Source organism: Ciconia boyciana, chromosome 5 (assembly GCF_034638445.1).
Source record: "Ciconia boyciana chromosome 5, ASM3463844v1, whole genome shotgun sequence".
Lineage (NCBI taxonomy): Eukaryota > Metazoa > Chordata > Aves > Ciconiiformes > Ciconiidae > Ciconia > Ciconia boyciana.
Genome location: NC_132938.1, coordinates 206703 through 226255, shown reverse-complemented (window position 1 = coordinate 226255; position 19553 = coordinate 206703). Strand labels below are relative to the sequence as shown.

At 65.4% G+C, this 19553-nt stretch overlaps 1 protein-coding gene across 2 annotated transcripts in view; it reads left to right on the top strand.

Annotated features, from left to right (window-relative positions):
* LOC140652459 (dedicator of cytokinesis protein 2-like) overlaps positions 1 to 19553 on the top strand; it is an 85241-nt gene that overhangs the window by 5833 nt on the left and 59855 nt on the right. For both annotated transcript variants that reach the window (XM_072863267.1, XM_072863268.1), the window contains 14 exons: positions 163 to 244; positions 1422 to 1557; positions 3074 to 3149; positions 3651 to 3730; positions 4279 to 4404; positions 4522 to 4646; positions 5555 to 5653; positions 6181 to 6253; positions 7133 to 7236; positions 10201 to 10390; positions 13384 to 13481; positions 14046 to 14135; positions 14738 to 14838; positions 15026 to 15160. In XM_072863267.1, the coding sequence (XP_072719368.1) occupies positions 163 to 244; positions 1422 to 1557; positions 3074 to 3149; positions 3651 to 3730; positions 4279 to 4404; positions 4522 to 4646; positions 5555 to 5653; positions 6181 to 6253; positions 7133 to 7236; positions 10201 to 10390; positions 13384 to 13481; positions 14046 to 14135; positions 14738 to 14838; positions 15026 to 15160 (1515 nt within the window). The remainder of the gene's footprint in view (positions 1 to 162; positions 245 to 1421; positions 1558 to 3073; positions 3150 to 3650; positions 3731 to 4278; positions 4405 to 4521; positions 4647 to 5554; positions 5654 to 6180; positions 6254 to 7132; positions 7237 to 10200; positions 10391 to 13383; positions 13482 to 14045; positions 14136 to 14737; positions 14839 to 15025; positions 15161 to 19553) is intronic.

Sequence of the window (19553 nt, the reverse complement as noted above, 5' to 3'; positions counted from 1 at the left end):
AAGCACTCCAGCCCACGTCGTGGTGTTTGCTCGTGGGCTGCTTGCCGGCAGCCTCTGCCTGGCCGGACCCCCGCCGCGCAGGGACGCGCTGAGCTCCAGCTCTGATGTCCTGGTGCCTGGCCCCCGCCGCGGGCTCCTCACCCCCTTGCCGTCCCCTCGCAGCGAGAACTATGTGATCCGCTGGGCCAGCACGGGCGTCCCCCAGGACATCGAGCTGCTCAACAACCTCAAAGCCATTTTCACGGTGAGCGCAGAACCCTCGGGAGCAGCGCTGCTGCTGCCTGCCTCTCCCCTCCTGCAGAGCTGCCCGCACCGCCTCCCCTCCTCGCTGCCTGCAGAGGTGCCCCCCACCCCGTGCAGCATTTTGGATGCATCCAGCACCGTGCACGGGGCCGCCGAGGCTCCGCCACCGCCTGCGTCCCCCTCGGAGCGGCCGAATCCCCGCTCCTTCCCACTGCTCCCTCCTTGCTGCTCGTTTCTCCCATGCCCCCCAGCCTGGCCAGCCCCGCGGCTCCTGCGCAGACCCCAGTCCTGGCACCAGGACGAACCCTCCCAGGTTTGGGGCTGCTGGGGCACCCGTGCCCCCCTCCCCGCTCCATCCCTCTCCCGCAGCTGGGCTCAGCGGTCCCTGGCCGCGGGCGGGAGGAGGCACCGGCAGCGCCTGCTGACCCAGCATTTTTCCCGCTGCACCAGCAGAGCTGAGCTGACCCTCAGGACGGCCCAAGCGGAGCCGTCGATATGCAGATGAGCCGGGAAGATCAATGCTAATGAGCAGCATCAGCACTTCCAGCCCCCGCGGTCCAGCTCCCCTGGCTCTCGCCCACCTCCGACCCCTGCCCGCTGCTGGCGTCGGCCGTGCGTCCCCGTGCGCTGCGGCGTGACCCTGCCCCGTGCCGCAGCCCCGTGCCGCAGTCCCGCGGGAAGGTTCTTACGCAGGAGCAGCACCTGCGGGACCCAGCCCCCCAGGGTGCCCGGAGCTGGGGCGCGTGGCCACCCCACCAAGCCCTACGCCGTGTCAGACCTGCTCCCTCCCAGGGCAGCGTGCCCCCCTTGGCTGTGCTGCCTGACCCGTGCGTGCCCCTGGGTGCCCCATGGGGCCATCGGTCTCCACCAGCCCCAGCATTGTCCCCGTCCCTCGGGCTTGGGGCTGCCTGGGGTGCACGGAAACCCCAGGCTCGCTGGGGCAGCGGGGCTGCGTACCCTCCAGCCGAGCCCCTGTGTGGGGCACAGGGGCAGGGGGAGTCCCCAGCCCCTGAAGGCAGCGCCGGGGCACCAGAAGCAGGGACCCGTGGTGGCTCTGCACCCGCTGGTTCATCCTCCCGCGCAGCCCCGGGTACCCCGTGGTCGCCTGGCACTGGCAGAGGCACATCCCCGGGCGGTGCTGCCGGCGCCTGGCTCACGCAGCCCCCGTCTCCCTCCAGGACCTGGGCAGCAAAGACCTGAAGCGGGAGAGGCTTTTCCTGGTGTGCCAGATCATCCGGGTGGGACGCATGGACCTCCGGGAGACCTACAGCCGCAAGCTCAGCACGGGCCTCCGGCGGCCCTTCGGGATCTCAGGTGAGAGCAGGGTCTGCCATGGGTGCCGGGAGGAGACCACCCGGCGCTGCCTGCGCCAGCTACCCCCAGCACCCACCTCTTGGCTCCATGGGGCTCGCTGGCCGTGGGGTGCAGTGCTTCGGGGCAGCAACGCGCCAGGGCTGCTCCTGCCTCCGGCCAGGCAGCCCCCGTCCCCGTGCACGGACCCCGACCCTCGCTTGCCTCTGCATGCTCCCCCCCAAGCTCGCTTCCCTGTCTCCCCCTCCCCAGCCTGACCCACAACCCCCCATGGTGGCACAGGGCCTTTCCCACGTGTGGCTGGTGCTGGGGTGCGGGGAGGGATCTGGCACGGCCGCCCCGGCTGCCGGGAAAGCCTTGGCTCCCTGCTCCCACGACGACCAGAGCCAAGCGCTTCCCCCGGCCACCTCGTGTCACCCGCCATGGGCTGGCCCTGCCCTACCGGGGCTGCGGCCGCGGGGCCCGTGGGGATGCAATGCACCCGCCGCAGCAGGGGAGAGGGACTGGGGGGCCCAGCCGTCCCTCCTCGCTGCGTGGTGCGGGGACCCCCAGGCTGGCGCTGCTGGAGGTGCCCCCGGGAGCAGCCCTGGCCCCTCCACGCGCCTGTCCCCCCTCCGCCTCAACCCGTTGTCCTGCTCTGGGTATTGATCCCCATCAGAGGGACTTGCTAGGAAATTATTGATTTTACTTGGCTAGCGAGCGTCACCTCAGCCACAGAGAAGTTACCAGGTGAATTATGAATGTATTGGTGGCTAATTGCACTCCGAGCTGAGCGTGTCCCCGGGTAGGGGCCAGACGGATTGTCCTGGTGCCCACTCTGTCTGTCCTGCACCCCCCCCCTGTCTGTGGGCGATGCAGGGGTTCTGGGTATGGCTTATTTTGGCCAAAATCTGCCCCAGAGCTCTCAGGTCACCTGTGGTGACCGTCCAGTTGGTGGCTGCTCCATCTCTGCGTGACGTTCCCTAGAGGCACGTGACTGGGGGGGCGGTGGGCGCGTGGTGCGAGCCCCAGGCAGCCAGCTCTGCCCCGGGGCGGCCGGAGAAGTGCAGGGCGAGGAGGGGAGAGCCCGAGGGGCGGGTGGCCTTCAGGCTGTGCCCCAGCACGGACCCTTCCCTGCGCTGGGGGCCAATGCCGGTGCTGCTGCAGAGCCCCCCGGGAGCATTTCCCATGGGTGAGCTGTGCCGGGATGCCAGGTCCCAGCCCGTGTTGGCAGCACGTCCATCTGCCGCGGAGCCGTGCGGGGTTTCTCCCTGCCGAGAGCCCCGTGCAGCTCGGTGCCGTCTGGCATGGGGTGGCAGAGGGGTCTCGGTGGAGCACGGTGACCTCCCCGTGGAGCACCGGCGAGGGCACAGCCGGGTCAGTGCTAGTGGCACAGGTGAAGCGGTGGCTGCAGGACGGGACAAAACTGTCCTGGGTGCTGGTCCCGGGAGGATTTGGCACGGAGGGCCCTGGCGCTGGGGGCCGGGGCTGCCAGTGCCCGTGGCAGCCGCCCCACGCTGCCGCCCCTGTGCTGCTGCAGTGATGGACATCACGGACATCACCAAGGGGAAGTGCGAGAGCGACGAGGACAAGCAGCACTTCATCCCCGTGCACCTGTGAGTCCCGCGGGGCCGGGCAGGGTGGCAGCGGGTGGGAGGGGAGCGCTCCGTGGGCCTGGCTGGCACGGGGACAGCGGCTGCAAGGGGGCAAGAGGGGCCAGGGTCAAAGAGAAAAGATTTTTCCGTTAAATGTGGCTCTGCAAAGGGACCGTGGATCCTCGGGACACGATGTCACCAGGTCCAGGACCTCGGTGAGGTTAGAAAAGGGGTATTTCTATGGGCAGCGATGTACTCGGAGATACTGAAGCCCTGCTGGAGCTCTGCCTCCCGGCCCCTCGGGGCACACGCGTGCTCAGGGTCCCACGTCTGCTGTGGATGCCGTCCTGCACCTCCCTCCCGGCGGGCTGGAGGCCGGCGGGTTGGGGAGCCGCAGCGGGATCCGGGCTGCTGTTTGGTTTGCTGGTGGTCGGTGCCTGGCTGCGGGGAGCAGCTGCAGGGGGTTCCCCGTGTGCACCCAGCGAGGAGCTCCTCCGAATCGCCCTCCTCTGGTGTCTGCAGGGCGGCTGCTGACAACGATTTTCTTCACAACATGATCAGGAAAGCGGTGGAGGGGAAGGACATCAACCACAAGGGACAAGGTAGAGCGCCCGCGTCCCCCCTGCCCTGTGTGCCCGCTCTGCGCTGCAGTACATGGTGGGGGACAGGGTGAGACCCTTCCTCGGCCCGTCCCGCGTTTCCCTGCGGCTGCCGCTTGTGCTCAGGGTCCTGGGCTGCCCCGCGGCCCCCACGCTGGGGCAGCCCCCCCCGTGCCACACCTCACTGGGTCCGGGGGCTTGCTCCGGTCCCTGGCCGGCCCTGGGCCCCCTCCTGCTGCCTCCCCCAGGCTCTTGCATACTGTCGCCCATTGAAAAACTGCAGCAGCCATGGGGGTGCAAGTTTGATCCTGGGTGCGGCCGGGGCTCGCTGTGTGAATTGTCCCAGCAATTGGGATCAGAGCCATATTCCGGGGTGACCAGGAATTGACCACCCACCCAAACGCATCCAGGGCTGAGCCCCAGGGAGGGGCAACCTCTTCCGCAGGAGGCACGCGTGGCCGGTAGCCTTGCCCAGCATGGCACAACGCGGCACAGCGCGAGCTGAGCGGGCGCGGGCCACGGGGCTGACGTCTCGCACTTTGTCCCGGCAGGGTTCTGGGTGTCCCTGAAGATGCTGTGGGGAGACTTGAGCCAAGTGCGGAAGGACCATCCCCACCTCGTGGACCGCAGCACGGTGGTGGCACGCAAGCTGGGCTATCCGGAGGTCATCATGCCAGGCAAGCGGGGCGGCAGGTTGGACCATCCCTGGATGGTCTCTGGGGGTCCCGGTGTGGCGTTGTGGGGTGCCCCACTGCAGAGGGGACCCAGCCTCACTGACGGGGCTGTCCTCCCAGGAGATATCAGGAACGACATCTACCTGACGCTGGTGCAGGGGGAGTTCGACAAGGGGAACAAGAAGACGCAGAAGAATGTGGAGGTGACGGTGTGCGTCTGCGACGAGTCGGGCAACGTGGTGCAGGTACGGCAGGTGCCGGATTGGCCCTGGGGCGAGTGACTGTCCCCCGCATCGCCCCACCTCGGGCAGAGGCAGCAGGTCCGTAATGCCGGTGCCAGTGTTGGTGCCAGCATGAACCGGCTGGAGTAGCCTCTGGCTGCTGGAGCCCCTGAACCTGCCCTTTAGAATAGATCTGGGAAAGCGGTGCGAAGGGATAGAGAAAATCGTCCTCCCTTGGGGACAGCCAGAACCCCTGGCCACCCCCGGAGGCCCCTGGGTGTGGGGTGTCCCAGCTCTCCATCCCTGGGAGAGGCAGGAGGGGGAAGGAGCTGGGGGGTTGCCAGGAGGGTGGGAGGAGGCTCAGACCCAGTTCCCCCCCCCCCCCGGACTGGCTGTTGCCTTGTCTCTCTCTCCAGGGTGTTTGCTTTCATTCCAAACACAATTCCCACCTGGCCCCCGAGGAACAGGCTGTGAATTGCTGAGGGTCCCGCTGGGCTGGCCCAGGGGTGCAGCCCCCACCTCCTTCTCCGTCCCTGATAACGCCCTTCCCACAGGGCGATGGAAGCCAAGCCGTGCCCGTGCCCCGGGGGGCCGCGTATCCCTTGCTGGCTCCCTTCGGAGGTTGCACCAGGCCTGGCGGAGGTGGAGGGGATGGGGACGGGGACGGGGATGCCTTTTGCTGCCCCTCTGAGCCTGGCGGGGCAGGGACAGTTGGAAAGATGTCCGCGCGCCGGCTGGGTCGTTGTAAAGGGGCACCTGTGCTGGGGGGGCTCAGGTAGGGGCTGCCGTGGCGTGGGCAGGGGAGAGTGGCTCGGGGGGGCCGGACCACTTGGGGGCTGGCCCGGGTTAGCAGGGGATGCAAAATTCTTCATCCCTTCAAGTTTATCTGATCTGACCATGAAGCGTCTCTTCTGCTGCTGCCCTCTCCGCAGAACGTGATTTACCATGGCGCGGGGGACAAGCCGGTGAGTGAGTACCGCTCTGTGGTCTACTACCAGCAGCGGCACCAGCGGTGGATGGAGACGGTGAAGGTTCGTACCGGGCTCGGGGCTGAGGTGGGACTGGGGCTGCGACCCCCTGAGGCTGCGTCCCTCGCTCCTCCCACGCAGCGGGACTGAGCTGGAGGGCGTTCCCCGTCAGGGCTGGCTTTTCAGGGGGCAAAGTCCCTAGCTCCCCAGCTCGGGGAGGATGGGAGATGGTGCCAGTGTCATGGCTCGACCCCTGGATGGCGACCCAGGGGCCTGCAGCAGGGAGGCGATGTCCGCTGCCCCTGCTGACGAGCAGTGCTGGGGCAGGGGCTCCGGGTGTGCTGCATCGCCGGCGGTGCTCCTGCCTCGCTCCTGCCTCTCCCCACGGGCTCACAGACATGCACCACCGGCCCTGCACAGACACCTCTGTCTCCAGTTCAGCCTCCTTAACTGAAAGGAAAGCGTGCGGGTTTGGATTTAAGCAACTGACAGTTCAGCACAGCCTTTGCCCAAGCACAGGGGTCTTGGCCAGCCAGGTCACTCGGCCCGTGCCTTCCTGTCCTCATGCGGGCACACGTTCTCTCTCTCAGATTGCTGTTCCCATCGAAGACGTCCACAAGACCCACCTGAGATTCACCTTCCGGCATCGCTCCTCCAGTGACTGTAAGTATCTCCTTTCCTCAGGTCTTCCTCTGCTAACGTTCCCAGCAAGGGCTGCGATGGAGGTGGGCTGTCTGCAGCTCAGGGGCTGCAGGAACAGGAGGGCCCCGCAGCGGCCCTCGTCTCGCCCCATGCGGGGATACATCAGGGATGCTGGATTCACGTGTGGGAGGAACGAAGCCGTCCCCCCGTTCTGCTGCGTACCGCTGCCCGTGGTGAGGCGGCAGACCTCTGGGAAACCGCTGCCTCTTGCAGGCAGCCGCTCCCTGGGTGCCTGTGCTTGGCTCTCCGGAGCACCCGCTCCGCATCCCGTGGCTTTTGGCTGCAGCAGGGCGGTGGGCTGCGGCGTGTGGCCAGGAGGACGGGCTGCTCCCAGAGCAGGGGTGCTGCGGTCACCTTCCCCAGGGCCGCTGCGGAGACCTGCAGCTGAGGCTGCTGCTCGGCGGTCTGATGCTGCGCAAGCCAAACCCTGCCTGCCCCAAACCCTGCCTGCCCCAAACCCTGCCTGCCCCAAGCCTGCCTTGTTCCTGCAGAGGCAGCTCTCTGATGGCCGCCTGCCCGGGCAGCTCATGCGGGCGGTCGGCGGCTCCTCTGGCTGCGCATCCGCTCATCGCTGCTGTCTCTCCCCTCTCTCCCCCTCCGAGGTTCCCAAATAGCTGCAGCAGCCGCTTCTTCCGAGCGCCCCGGGGGTCTCGCTGCACATGGGCACAGCCTGCGGGCTCCAGGAAAGAAACGCTACTTCCCCGGCAGCCCCCTCCATGGCCCGCTCGGGCTGCCGGGAGGGCAGGAGCCCCTGGCTGCGCTGCCCTTTCCCTGCCTGCACGCGTGTCCTCGGGCTCCTCCTGAGCCGGCTTCACCTCACCCCGTGTTTGTCTCTCTCAGCCAAAGACAAGAGCGAGCGGATTTTCTCCATGGCCTTCGTGAAGCTGATGCGACCGGACGGCACCACGCTGCATGACGGGGAGCACGACCTGGTTCTGTACAAGGTACGGGGGGGCCAAGGTACGGGGGGTCCAGGCAGAGACCCCTCGAAGCGAGGATGGCGGCTCTCCCGGTGCACGGGGCTGGGGTCCCAGTCCCTGCCGGAACTGCTGCGCTGGTGGCACGTACCCAAAGTCCCCGGAGGGTTTCCAGTCCCTCCTTCCCTCCCGTCCTTTCTGTCCTTGATGGTGGGGGCTCCTGCCACGGCTCCCTGCACATGGCGTTTCTAATCTCCACGCTGTTCCTTTGCAAATGACAAGTTTTGTTTAGAAAAGGGTAACTTAAATTTATCTGACTTGGGAGGGAACGTCCCCATTTGCTGCACTTTGCCTGATTTCACCAGCGTTTGTCTGCCTAAAACTGCTTGGTGTTTCTTCTGAGAGAGCAGAGAGAGAACACAAGGAGGGAAAATTCACTGTTCGTTTGGAAAAAATGCAGTCAGCTCTGACGCCGGAGTGTGAAAGACCCTGTGAACGCACTGCCCTGCCTTGCCTTGGTGTCCCCCTCTCCCAGGCTGGGGCTGGCCGCGGCCAGCGGACCGGGAGGTGCGGGCTAGTCCCCGCTGCAAGGGCGAGCTCAGGGCTCTTCCTCTGTGTGTCGGCACCGCTTTAGCGTTCCTCACCGGCAGTGGAGCTCCAGCCTCCCCAGGAGGTGACCTTCCCACCTCAGCCCCTTGGCTGCTCTGGTATTTAACTGAAGTTTTCTCTAATTTTCCCTGCTGTTCCTGGCGATGTGACCACGATGTGACCACAGTGACCACAGGCGATGTGACCACAGACCCATCTCCCTCCCCGGGTCCCGCATCTTTTTGGGACAAGCAGATGTTTCCCATCTGCTGTGGCAGCTGTGCAGCTGGCCTCAGCCAACGCTGCCCATGATCTCGATGGAGGAGTTCCTCTTCTTCATCACCGCGTTTCCCTCTTAGCACCCCGATGCTGCTTCTGCAGCTACGTAATGTCCCGGCAGCAGAGGTGCCCCAGCAGACAGGCTGCTGCCAGCACACCGCCGTGCTCGCCGTCATCCCATGCCACAGGACTGTGTTGTGGATCTGATGCAGCGTCACCCTGCGTGTGCTCCTGCCCCGTGCTCACATAGCTGCCCCGCTGGGGGCTGAGCCACCCGCGTGCCCCTGCAGGTCTCTGCTGTCCGTCTGTCCATCCGCACTGGGGCCGCCCTGTCCACCTCCTGCCCCGAGGCAGGACCAGCCCTCCCCGAGCCATCCTTGCTCGGGCACGCTTCTGCTGACGGGACGGGCTCACCCCCACGCGCCCGTCCGGTCTGTCCCGGCGCCGCGCTGCCGTTACCGTTCCTCATCTATCACTCTTGTCACGCCCGACCTCCCTCCCACAGGGAGCCCGCGTGCCCTGCCCAGCCTGGGGACGGGGACAGGGCTGCGCTTTTCTTCCCCAGCAGCTCCTATGCATTTGAAATTGTTATCGTGTCCCTCCTCCCTGTTCTTTTCGGGCAAAACACCCAAATTCTTTAAACGCTGCTGTGGCCTGCAGAGCTGCAGACACGGTCCCTGGCTCTCTGGGGGACTGTCCCCTCCGCGGCCCGCGCGGTGGCAGGAGCACCGAACGCCTTCGGGACCTGCTGGTGCCGGCTGGGGCAGTGAGATCAAACCCCGCGCGCCTCCCTCCTGGATGCATTTTCTCCTTAAATGGTTGTTGCTGCCCTCGCTGAACTGCCGCGTTCACCAGCATCCTCCACCCCGAGCGCGTGAAGGCTGGCGTGCTCCGCATCGTCTTCTCCCCTGCTGACTCCTGCTCTTCCCGGCAAACACTGGGGCTTGATTCTGGGAGTCAGAAGCTATTTCATCTTTTTATCTTTGTTTGCCAGAGGAATGTGAATTATATGCTTTTAGCTCCTCGGACCTCTTGATCTCACGCTGGTCAAGAAATGACTGAAATTAAGCCAGTTTACCCTACAAGGGCTTAGCTGCCCTCGGAAGAAGTGCAGGGCCTCCTGCGAGTCAGCTGGCTGCCGTGGGTACGCTCGGTGGAGAGAAAAGCCAACAACAAACAATTTTGTGATATTCATCTGACCTTCAGCAGGAAGAATTTTATCGTGCAAGGTTGCAGGCAAGGAAGGATAAATGCCCTGTTGCCAAGCCGTAAGCAAGTGCTGGTAGGCTTGGGGAGGCATGGCCACGGTCCATCGTCGTGTGTCCGGCTGTCTCTGGACGTCTACCATGTCCCAGTCTTGCAAACGAGCACGGAAGGATCATTTAGAAAGTCACCCCAGGGAGTCCTCCCAGATGTAACTTCGTCTTAATTCTTCAACTTAAGAGTAGGGGACACAAAGAAATAGGCTTTTTTGCTGCCGTGGAGAGAGACCCCGGCGTGCCCACGCAGGCAGGAAACGTCCTGTTGGCCTGATGATGGTGATGCCGTGGGACCGTGTTGGCGACCTGGTCGGCGTCCTGCTGCGTGTCCGTCCCCGCAGCGGTGCTCGGGCACGTGCTTCATTCCTGTGCGCTGCTGCCCGGCCCCAGGCTCCTCTGTGTCACTGGCCTCCCCCGCGCTGTTCCTCCTGCCAGCTCTTGTGTCCTCCCTGCGTGGCACTGCCTGGGATTCGGTGTCTCTCCTGGTCAGGTGTCCCAGCGGAGCACGGGTCCCTGCGTAGCCCCGCACGTGTTGGATGCTCTGTTGAAATGAATGTCAGGTGAGCCCGCTGCGCTCCCTGCACGGGGCTCTGCACCACGGGCAGCGATTCCCCTGGGCCGGCTCCCGCATCCCGGCGACTCCCGCAAGCCGGAGGCTACCAAGCCGTAAGGATGCTGTTAGGTGGGAGCCACCGTAACCTGTGCGTGGCTCTGCTGACCTCCTTGCCCTGCCCCATTCTGCGCAGCAAAGTCCCCCACACCGGGGACTTAACGTGGGGTCAGACCCGAGCCCACGGGCCAGCCCTGTCCCACGGGGCTCCCGCGGGGCTGTGCTGCCCGGCGTCAGCCGTGCTCTACCTTGCAGGGCGACAGCAGGAAGCTGGAGGACGCCGGCACTTACCTGACCCTGCCCTCCATGAGGAACCTCTCGGAGCCGAAGCTCCTCTCCGGCTCCTCCTTCCGTGTGAGCGGGGGTGCATCAGGCTTAACCGTGTCGGCCCGGGACAGCTTCCAAATCTCGACGCTCGTCTGCTCCACCAAGCTGACCCAGAATGGTGAGTCCCGGCTCCCCGTGGGGGTGGCAGCGGGGCTGTGCCCCCACCCCACTGGAGCATCTCCACCTGCCGGACCGCTCTTCTGCCAGTGGCCGGCTCTCCGGCTGCTGTCTGCTGGCACGTGCCAGCCACTGCGGGACACGGCGCCGGTGCTGCTGTGGCAGCACCGGAACCCGTGCTGGGGAGGGGGGAAGGCTGGGCTCTGCCCACCAGAGCGGAGACATTTGTCCTCAGGCCAGGGAACAGGACCTGCCCTGCCCTTCTTCCTAAACCTGTGCAGTCGGTACAGCTTGTACCCATCTGTCCTGGGGCCTGGCTGTGCAGGGAACGGCTGTCATCCCCTTGTGAGGGCACCAAGCTGCAGAGGCTGCGGGTGATTTACTGCCCCGCGTGAGAAGGCGAGAGTAGGGGGGCTGCGCAGGGCCCCGGGGCAGCTCGGCTGCTGCCCACGCTGGGGGGCTGTGCCAGCACCGGCCCCTCTGGCACGGTGCAGCCGGACCGGGGCTCACTCACTGACCGTCACGAACAGCACTGGGATGGCATGCCGAAAATGCAGGGAGAGCAGGACTGGTGAGCGCTGACGTAGCGTTTTGACGTGGTCGGGACCGCCAAGGCTAACGGCTGTTCCCGGGGCGGGTGCAGGCCGGCAGGGCAGCACAGTCCCGGGGGCTTCGGGGGGCTGCCGTCCCCTGGAGAGGAGCGGCAGCGAGCAGGAACGCCCGTGGCCGGGACGCTGCTGCCCTGCCCGTCGCCCCGGCGATCCAGGTTCGCTGTCCTTGGCCCGTGGCACGGCTGCTGCAGCACCCCGCGCCACGCTGCCCGCGCTGCTCGGAGGGGATGTGGTTTGCTGCGGGCTCTGTCTGCGTATCGCTGGGTCGATACCTCCGGGCTGTAACTCAGAGGGTTTCTCATTTTTTCCTCTTTTTTTATTAAGGTTGTCTTTTGGCTTATCTGTCTCCTGAGCCCTCCTGAGTTAGCAGCAGATTAGTTTTCCAAGGCGGGGGAATGAGAACAAACAATAACAGGCTGCTAGTGTTTCCAGGCGCTCTCCCACCTTGGGGGCGCGGAGCCGCTGCCAGCGCTGTAGGTAGTTAGCAGTTTCTTGGCTGGTGCAGACCCTTGCAGATGGTAATTAATCCGCTCCTGCCCCGGGGACTGAGCCGCTGCCTCCAATCTGGAAGCTGGAGCGAGCTGCTGAGCATTGCTGTCGAGGGCTCCGTCACCTTCCGTGGGCCCTTCGAAAGCCGGGTGGGAATTGGGCCTCCTTGTCTTTAAACCCTGTCTTCTGTTAGCCAGCGTGGGCTTCCAGCCCTGGGGTGCTTTGTGCAGTTCATTGCAGGGCAGCCGAGAGCGTACGGTGCCACCTCAGCACAGACGCATTTGCATTTGTAGATGGGATTTTGCCTTCTACAGAACGTTTTGGGAGGTGGCAGAACAAAGAGGTGTCGGCAACCTTGAGCAGGCGCTGGCAGTTATCAAACTGCTTCCCGTGCCCCTCTGAAGCGAGCGGGGAGAGCGGGGCTGGCAGGGAGCAGCCAGGCACCGGCCCTGCGGGAAGGGAGGGCTGGTGGGGCCACGCTGCCCGAGTGCCCTCGCAGGCGTCCAGCTCGGGGGAAGCGCGGCACGTGCACCTCCGCCGAAATGGGGACAAGCCGCCTGGCCGTTTGCCAGGTCTGACTGCGCTGTGTTGTGTGGCGGTGCCGGCGCTCGGGCCGCTGCCGCGTTTTCAGCGCGTGGCTGCAGACAGCCCCGCAGCAGCCGCAGCAGTCACCCGTCCCTCGGGGCAGGCGACACGAACGCCTGGCGGTCACGTCTCCAACTGCCTGGAGAGTTGAATGCTGCACGGGAGCACCGGCGGCCAGCCGGCTCCGCGCTCGGGAGGCGAGCGGCAGCGGTGCTCGGGCAGGGGAAGAGCGCGCAGGAAAGCCGGGCTCCCTCCCGTCCGGCAGCGCCGCCTCTGCAAGGCCGACGGATGGAAACGCTTCGTCCTGCTTTTGCTGAAGTGCAATGACACAGCTGGGGAAACCGCAGCCCTGGCGCGGGGCTCGGGGACCGCAGCCTCGTGGCTTGGGGGACGCAGCACGTGGTGACTCGTCGCTGCCGCGCTGACGGGGTCTGGGGCCACCGTGGTTCGGTGTGAGCGGGGCTCAGGGCCGTTGCTGTTCGGTTAATTCCCTTCCTGCAGCACAATTACAGCTTCTACAGTAACAACCTTTTATTTGGCCGAGTTTTATGCTTTTATGGTACTGAAGTCAGGAAGCTTTCTGTGCCGAGCAGCAGTTGCACAGGGAGTCGGAGGTCGGCGCGGTCCCGGCTGCTCTTGGTAGCGCTGTGCTGGCCGCCAGCTGGTGCGGTGCCGAGGCTGCGCTCTGCGTGTGCCGCGGCCGCTCCCCGGGAGCACCGCCGGCGGGTCAGCACGAGGCTCCGTGCGCGTCTGACCGGCAGCGATCAGCTCTGCTCGGCCCAGGAGAGGAGCTGTGCAGCGGCTGCCTCGGGCGGGCAGCACGGCCGGGAGCAGGCACCTGGGGTGGGTGCCGGGAAGCCGCAAGGAGCGTGGGGGCCCTCGCTGGGTCCCAGCCCTGGCACGGGCCGGCCGGTGGAGGGCACGAGCGGGGGGAGGATGGCGACCCACAGCCCCCCTGCCCGAGGTCCCTTCTGCAAAAGGTTCGCGGGTTCGTGGGGAAGCCGCAGCTCCAGCGCCGAGTCCTCCGGTTTCGGGTCTCAGTTTCTCTCCTGCGGGCGTGTAAAGAGGAAGGCTGCGCCTGCCGCCCGGCTGCGTGATGGCACGGCGGGAGCTCAGGCACGACGGGTGCTTGCCCTGTGCTTCCCCTGGCGCGGGGCCAGCAGCGAGCGGCACGGTGTCCCCCCGGGATGGGGCCTCTCCCACCGGATGCCCTGGGCAGCGAGGGTGGGGTGGGGGGCCCGGGGGGTCGGCAGCGTTCGGGTCGGGCGGCAAGTGAAGCTGTGCTGACTCTGCCCTTCCTCCCGCCCAGTCAACCTGCTGGGGCTGCTGAAGTGGCGCTCCAAGCCCAGCCTCCTCTCCGGGAACCTCCAAAAGCTGATGAACGTGGACGGAGGGGAGGTCATCAAGGTACAGCCGGGACCTTCCCCCCACCCTGCCGGGACCTTCCCTCCCACTCCTCTCTTCCCTGCTCCTGCGCTCGTGTCTCCAACCACGTCCCCAGGCGGCTGCTCCCTGGGGGGCAGAGGGACGAGAAAGCTCCCAGGGGCCGCGGCGTCGGGCACCAGGCGTTTCCTGGCCGCCTGGCCGGGCGTGCCGAGACCGGCTGCCGGAGTGCGGGAAGCCGCCCTGGCCTGGGGCTGGACCGGGCGCGCTGGGAGCGTCCTGCATGGCCTCTTCCCCGGGGAGAGATGCTGCCTCTGCCTGCGGCGATTGCCCCGTCGGCCCCGGAGCCCCCGTCAGACCCTGGGGCTGCTGGGGCAAGCAGGCGGCCGGAGGGGCAGTGCCGGGCTGCCTGCCAGGGACAGGCCGAGCCGGGGAGCCGTGTCCTGGCAAAGGGCTGGACGCCCCAGGCTGGGAAAGGCTGAGGACGGGCACAGGAGCTCTGTGCCCAGGCTCCCGCGCTCAGAGGTGGGTCCGGGACAATGCTGGGAATTAACACTCGAGTCCTCACAGTCCTCTTGTCTCCCCCAGTTCCTCCAGGACACGTTGGATGCCTTGTTCTCCATCATGATGGAGAATTCCGACACGGATGTCTATGACACGCTTGTCTTTGATGCGTTGGTAAGCGGGATCTGCTTCCCCGTGAGCGCTGAGCATGGGTCTGACCCCACGGACCAGCGCGGGTGCCCAGGACGCCCTAAGGGTTTGAGATGGGGCTCGCCGATCTGACCAGACAAGCCGTGCTCGGAGCTGTGCAGTGCTTCCGGCTCCACCGTGGTGCCATGGGTTGGGAGACCCCGGCCGACCTGGCGCGGGGCAGGGCCATGGCTCCTTCCGTAGCAGGGACACTGTCCTTCCAGGGGTCAATTCCAGTAAGATGCCAAGGTGTTTCTCTTACACCGAGACAAGAGTGACACCAGTGACGGGACCAGGGGCGGGCCGGGGTGGCTCTCGTGGGACACCTGGGGTTGGTGATGGTGCAAGCTCCGTGCAAACTGGCCATGAAGGGTCCTGCGGCTGCTGGGCTGAGGGCTTGTTTGGGGCTTTCCGTGTCTCAGAGGTCTGCCTGTCCTGGCAGGCTGGGCGGGCGTGCAGGGGGCTCTGGCAGCCTCAGCAGCCCCCACGAGGGGTCGATGCTGCTCTGGCTGTGGCTGGGGGCACCCGGCTGTCCCCGGGCATCCTGCTGCCTGCACCAAGCCGTGCCCGCTGCCCACTCCCCCCAGGTTTTCATCGTGGGGCTGGTGGCCGACAGGAAGTTCCAGCATTTCAACGCCGTCCTGGAGGCCTACATCCGCCAGCACTTCAGCGCCACGCTCGCTTACAAGTGCGTACCTGGCGGCCACGACACGGGGAGAGACGGGGCTGGGACGGCCGGCGTGGAGAGGGACGGGGCTGGAGCCTGGGGAGCGCTCGGCGGGCAGCCCGGCACGGCTCGGCGGCTGCCCCGAAGGCTGCTCGGCCGAGGCTGGGAAGCCTGCTGAGCCCTGGCCACACGCGTCCCCGTCCCGCAGGAAGCTGATCTCAGTGCTGACACAGTACGTGGACCACGCGAGCCGGGGAGAGCCCTGCGAGCCCCTCATGCGCACCTTCAAGGCCTTGGAGTACATCTTCAAGTTCATCGTCCGCTCCCGGCACCTCTTTGCCCAGTAAGTACCAGCGACTGCTTCCACCGGTCCAGGTGCCTGCTGTGCCGGGCTGCTATGCCAGTGCTGCGTGTTGGCAGCACCGCTGGAGCGTTGGCCCCTGGGGATGGGTTCTGCGGGAGGGAGGAAAGGAAGGGTCCCACGAGGGTCCCTGTGCCACGGGAGCGGTGTCGGTGCTGACTGTTGGCCTCAGGGATGTGGCACTGGCACCTCAACCTGCCTGGCGCTGGTGCTGGTGCCGGCTACTCGGGTCGGATTCAGCACCCAGGGGTGGCACCCGCAGCTCCTGGCACGCTGTGACGTGCTGCCGTGTTGGCCGGTCCCCAGCCAGGCTCTCCTCCACCACCGCGCTTCCTCTCCCTGAGGTTTCCGGCATTTTCTGCTGCACGCTGTCCTCCGGTTGCTGCTGGAGCGGTCGTGGTCTGGTGCGGGCGGCAGGCAGCGCCGTCCAGTCTCGGGGCGGGAGAGCCGCTGCGGCGCGAGGGGCCGCAGCAGGACGGGTGCTGTCACGCAAACTGCTCTCTGGCCGACGAGCGGTGTTCCACAGCGTTTGCGAAGTGCATTGGCGGCGAGGCGGTGTGTGCGCGCCGGCGTTAGCACGAAGCAAACCCGTGGTTTGCTGTCCGTCAGGCTAATTGCCGCTGGTTCCTCCTGCGCGCGTGCTGACCGAGAGCCTCAGTCCGAAGTGCCGGTGAGATCGGCTTGGGCGCCGCAGCCACGGGGTTGCCCACGAGCCCCGGCTGCAGTCAGCCGGCATGGAGCCCACGCTCCCTCCCCGCCATGCCGGCAGCTTTGCCCCGTCTCTGTGTGGTCAGGCCCTGCCCCGGCTCCCACTGCCACGTGCCGTGGTGTCGGGAAATGCCCAGCTCCTTTCCGTACGGCTGACCCGTGCGAACAAGGCCAGAGGGACCTGCAGTGATCTCCTGCCCGAGGCAGGGCCAGCTCTGCCCGAGCCACCCTGACACGTGGGTTTTTCCAACGCGCTCTTAAAAACCTCCCACGAAGGAGACGGCAAAACTTCCCCGGGCAGCCTGCTCCCCTGCACGGCCGGCACTGCGGCTGGACGGGTTTTCTGGCGTCCAGCCTCACTCTTCCTGCTCATTCCCAGAGAGCTTCTGCCTACCAGGCCTGTGCTGTTTGGGAGCTTTTTAGTGGATTTTTTTCTTGGGGAGGAAAATGTTGCACGTACCCGCAGCAAGGCTCATCTCACTATGGAGCAGCGCTCCGCTCAGCTCAGACCGTCTCAGCCCCCAGGCTGTCGTCCGCCTCTGTGCCGCCCCTCGGCATCTCCAGCTCTGCCGACAGCGTTACCTGCGAGCCGCCCTGCTCGGCACTAGCGTCGCTGTTAGCGGGTGCGGCGGCTGCGGGTGTGCATGGTGGTGGGTGTGGTGACAGCGATTTGGGCAGTGGGGTCTGTGCAGGGACCCCCCCGGCACATCAGTGACAGACACAAGTCTGGCGTCGGAGCGTTCCTATGGAGCACCCTCTACCTCTGCGGCTCCGGCAGCGCCCACGGCTGCTCTCATGCTTCAGCTGGTCACTGGGCATTCAGATAATTTCCAATGCAAAGTGTGTATTCGGTCTCGGGGGTTCCCTAGCGCCGCAACAAAACCAGAGGAGGCACAGTGCCTGCCCCCGGGCCTGGGGAAGGGGTGCTGGGCCAGCCCCCCCGACTCGTCCTGGCTCAGCGGCTCATCCCCCCACTCAGCACAAGCTCTAAAGGGGGTTGTAAGAAAGGGAGAGACTTTTTACCAGGGCCTGTAGTGACAGGACAAGGGGCAGCGGTTTTAAACTGAAGGAGGGTCGATGTAGACTGGACATAAGGAAGAAATTGTCTGCTGTGAGGGTGGTGAGACACGGGCACAGGTTGCCCAGAGAAGCTGTGGATGCTCCATCCCTGGAAGTGTTCAAGGCCAGGTTGGATGGGGCTTTGAGCAACCTGGTCTGGTGGAAGGTGTCCCTGTCCACGGCAGGGGGTGGGACTGGATGATCTTTGAGGGACCCTTCCTACCCAAACCCTTCTGTGATTCTGTGATAAGCAGCGTAAGGAGCTGGGAGCCTCGATGGCTGCTTGTTGCTGCTGAGGATAAGGTCAAAGTTACCCCTGGGTCCCTCCAGAGTCCTCCTGGGACCTGGTTTCATTTGTTCCCCGTGGACACGAAGTTCCTGTCCTAATCTGCGTGATGGGACAAACAACCCTCGCCCTGTGCAGGCGTGGGTGAGCCCGGCCGTGCTGCTGGGCTGAAGTGGAAAATCAAAAACACGACCGATCAGGGTTACCAGAAAAAGCAAGTTACGTTCCTCTTTCATTCCAAGTATACGGCACCGAAAGCTGAAGCGTCCCAAAGGAGAGGCGGGAGGCGAGGTCCCTCTGCACGTGGCATCGCCAGGCTGCGCTGGAAAAGCAGCAGGGCCGCCCCGTGCTGTGGGGCCACGGTTCGGCAGGCGGGTGTCTTCCAGGGAGCAGAGCAAGAGCCCAGGGTCTGCCTCCTCCGCCTGAAATCTCGAGCACCATGCAGAGGTGCTAGGACGGGTGTCGGCATCCCCGTCGGCGCTCGGTGCCCCACTCGCGGTGAGGAGCCATGTTGGGTTCCCAGCATCGCCAGGGGCTCTCAGACCTCACTTTGCCCCCACTTTGTCTTTGCTGTCTCGCTTTGCTGTCTGCCAGCGCTCCCCGTGTAGCTCTCGCTGCAGAGCGCCAGGTCTGCCGGCGTGCGAGCTGCTGCAAGCCCTGTCTGTCCTTCCTCGTCGCTCTTGCCTGCCGGCCCTTCCCAGGGTCTCGTTCATGGCCAGGCGGCTGCTCCAGGGCTCTGGGGTGCTCCAGCGTTAGACCGAGGCATCTACCTCCTCGTCATATATGAAAATACAGAGGAAATTCCCCGGCTTATAGAACTTCTGGCAGAGAAAATTAATTATATGGAGCATTTGCAAACAGCCCTGTGAATTAGTTTGCATTGGAATGAAGACATCCCTGAAGACATTTAGTGTTGAAGACAATGAAGACATTGTCTTCAAATGTCTTCTAAATGAAGACATTCAGACATTCATCTTGCCTTTATCTTAGTGATCTTAACAGTGCAATAACATGGACTCCTCAGATCTTCTAAATACTTTAAACGGTGCTACAATTTGTACACAGTCTATAATTTAAAGAAATTAGATTGTAATTATAATAAGTTACTGCAGATTGCTGCATCTATTTGATTACGTGTGGTACCGCTGGAATCAGCTGAGCAGCTCAAGTAGCTCGTACGAAGATCCCAGGTTGCTGTCAGGATGATCGAAGTGGGGCTGGAGGTTCATCGCACGAGGGCCTTGGGCAGCTCTGTGGCCGCTGTGCGGGGAAAGGGCTCCCCGATTCCCCTCCTGCCTCAGGCAGGAGGCGTGGGAGCTGGTGGGCTGTGAAGGGGCCGGATCCTGGGACCGGCCGGGGGAGCTCTGTGCCCGGAATGTGCTTTCCTGCGGGAACGCGCCCCCAGCCCTCGCTCTGCAGGGAGACGCCGTGCCACGTCTCCACGCCGTGCCACGTCTCCACGCTGTGCCACGTCTCCACGTCTCCACGCTGTGCCACGTCTCCACGTCTCCACGCCGTGCCACGTCTCCATGCTGTGCCACGTCTCCAGCCGCCTTCCCCTTCGGCACCCCACGCGCCGTGCCAGGGCATGCAGGGACCGGCGGGGCCCCCCAAAGCTCCCTGCACCCTTCTCGATGTTGGGGACCTCTCCCGTCCCCCGGCCTGGCCGCGGTAACCCCGACTGCCCTTGGAGCCCCCCTGCCCGTGTGGCTCTGTCGCCTCGGGGAGGGGGCTGGGGGGCCGGGGCTTTGGTGGTGCGGTGACATGGTCTCCCACTCGCTGCTTCCTCCCTGCCAGTTCCTCCGGCTGCTTCTGCTTTTTGGCTGCCACCGAGGGTGGCAAATTTTTCCTGAAACCGCTTGTCGTCACCCTGGGGCTCGCCCCGCGTGGGGTCCGCTCTCCTGCTGGCACGGGGGGAGCTGGGGTCGCTTGCTCTCGCCGGCATCCCTCCACAGCCGCCTGCTTCGCAGCTCGCAGCCCCCTCGCCCAGCCTCGCTCAGTCCCCCTGTTCTTGCAGCCAGCCCCCCCCCCCGGGCAGCACCCGCGGGCTCCGCCACGGCCCCGCTCGTCCCCTCTCCCGTCCCGGGGTAGCCCAGAGCCCCTGCGAAGACCGGCCCCTTGCCCCCCCACCCTCTAGCCAGCCACTTGTGCAGTCAGGGACCCGGCAGCTGCTGAGCGTCCCCGCCGGCCCCCCTCCCGCGGGGACGTTGCTGGGGTCCCTAAAGGCTGTCGCAGCTGCTGGGCTCCAGCCGCCATCTGGTTGGAGGCTCCTGCGGAAGAGCTCCGGGGGTTCGCAGGCAGGGCGTCCCTTACCGGGAGCCA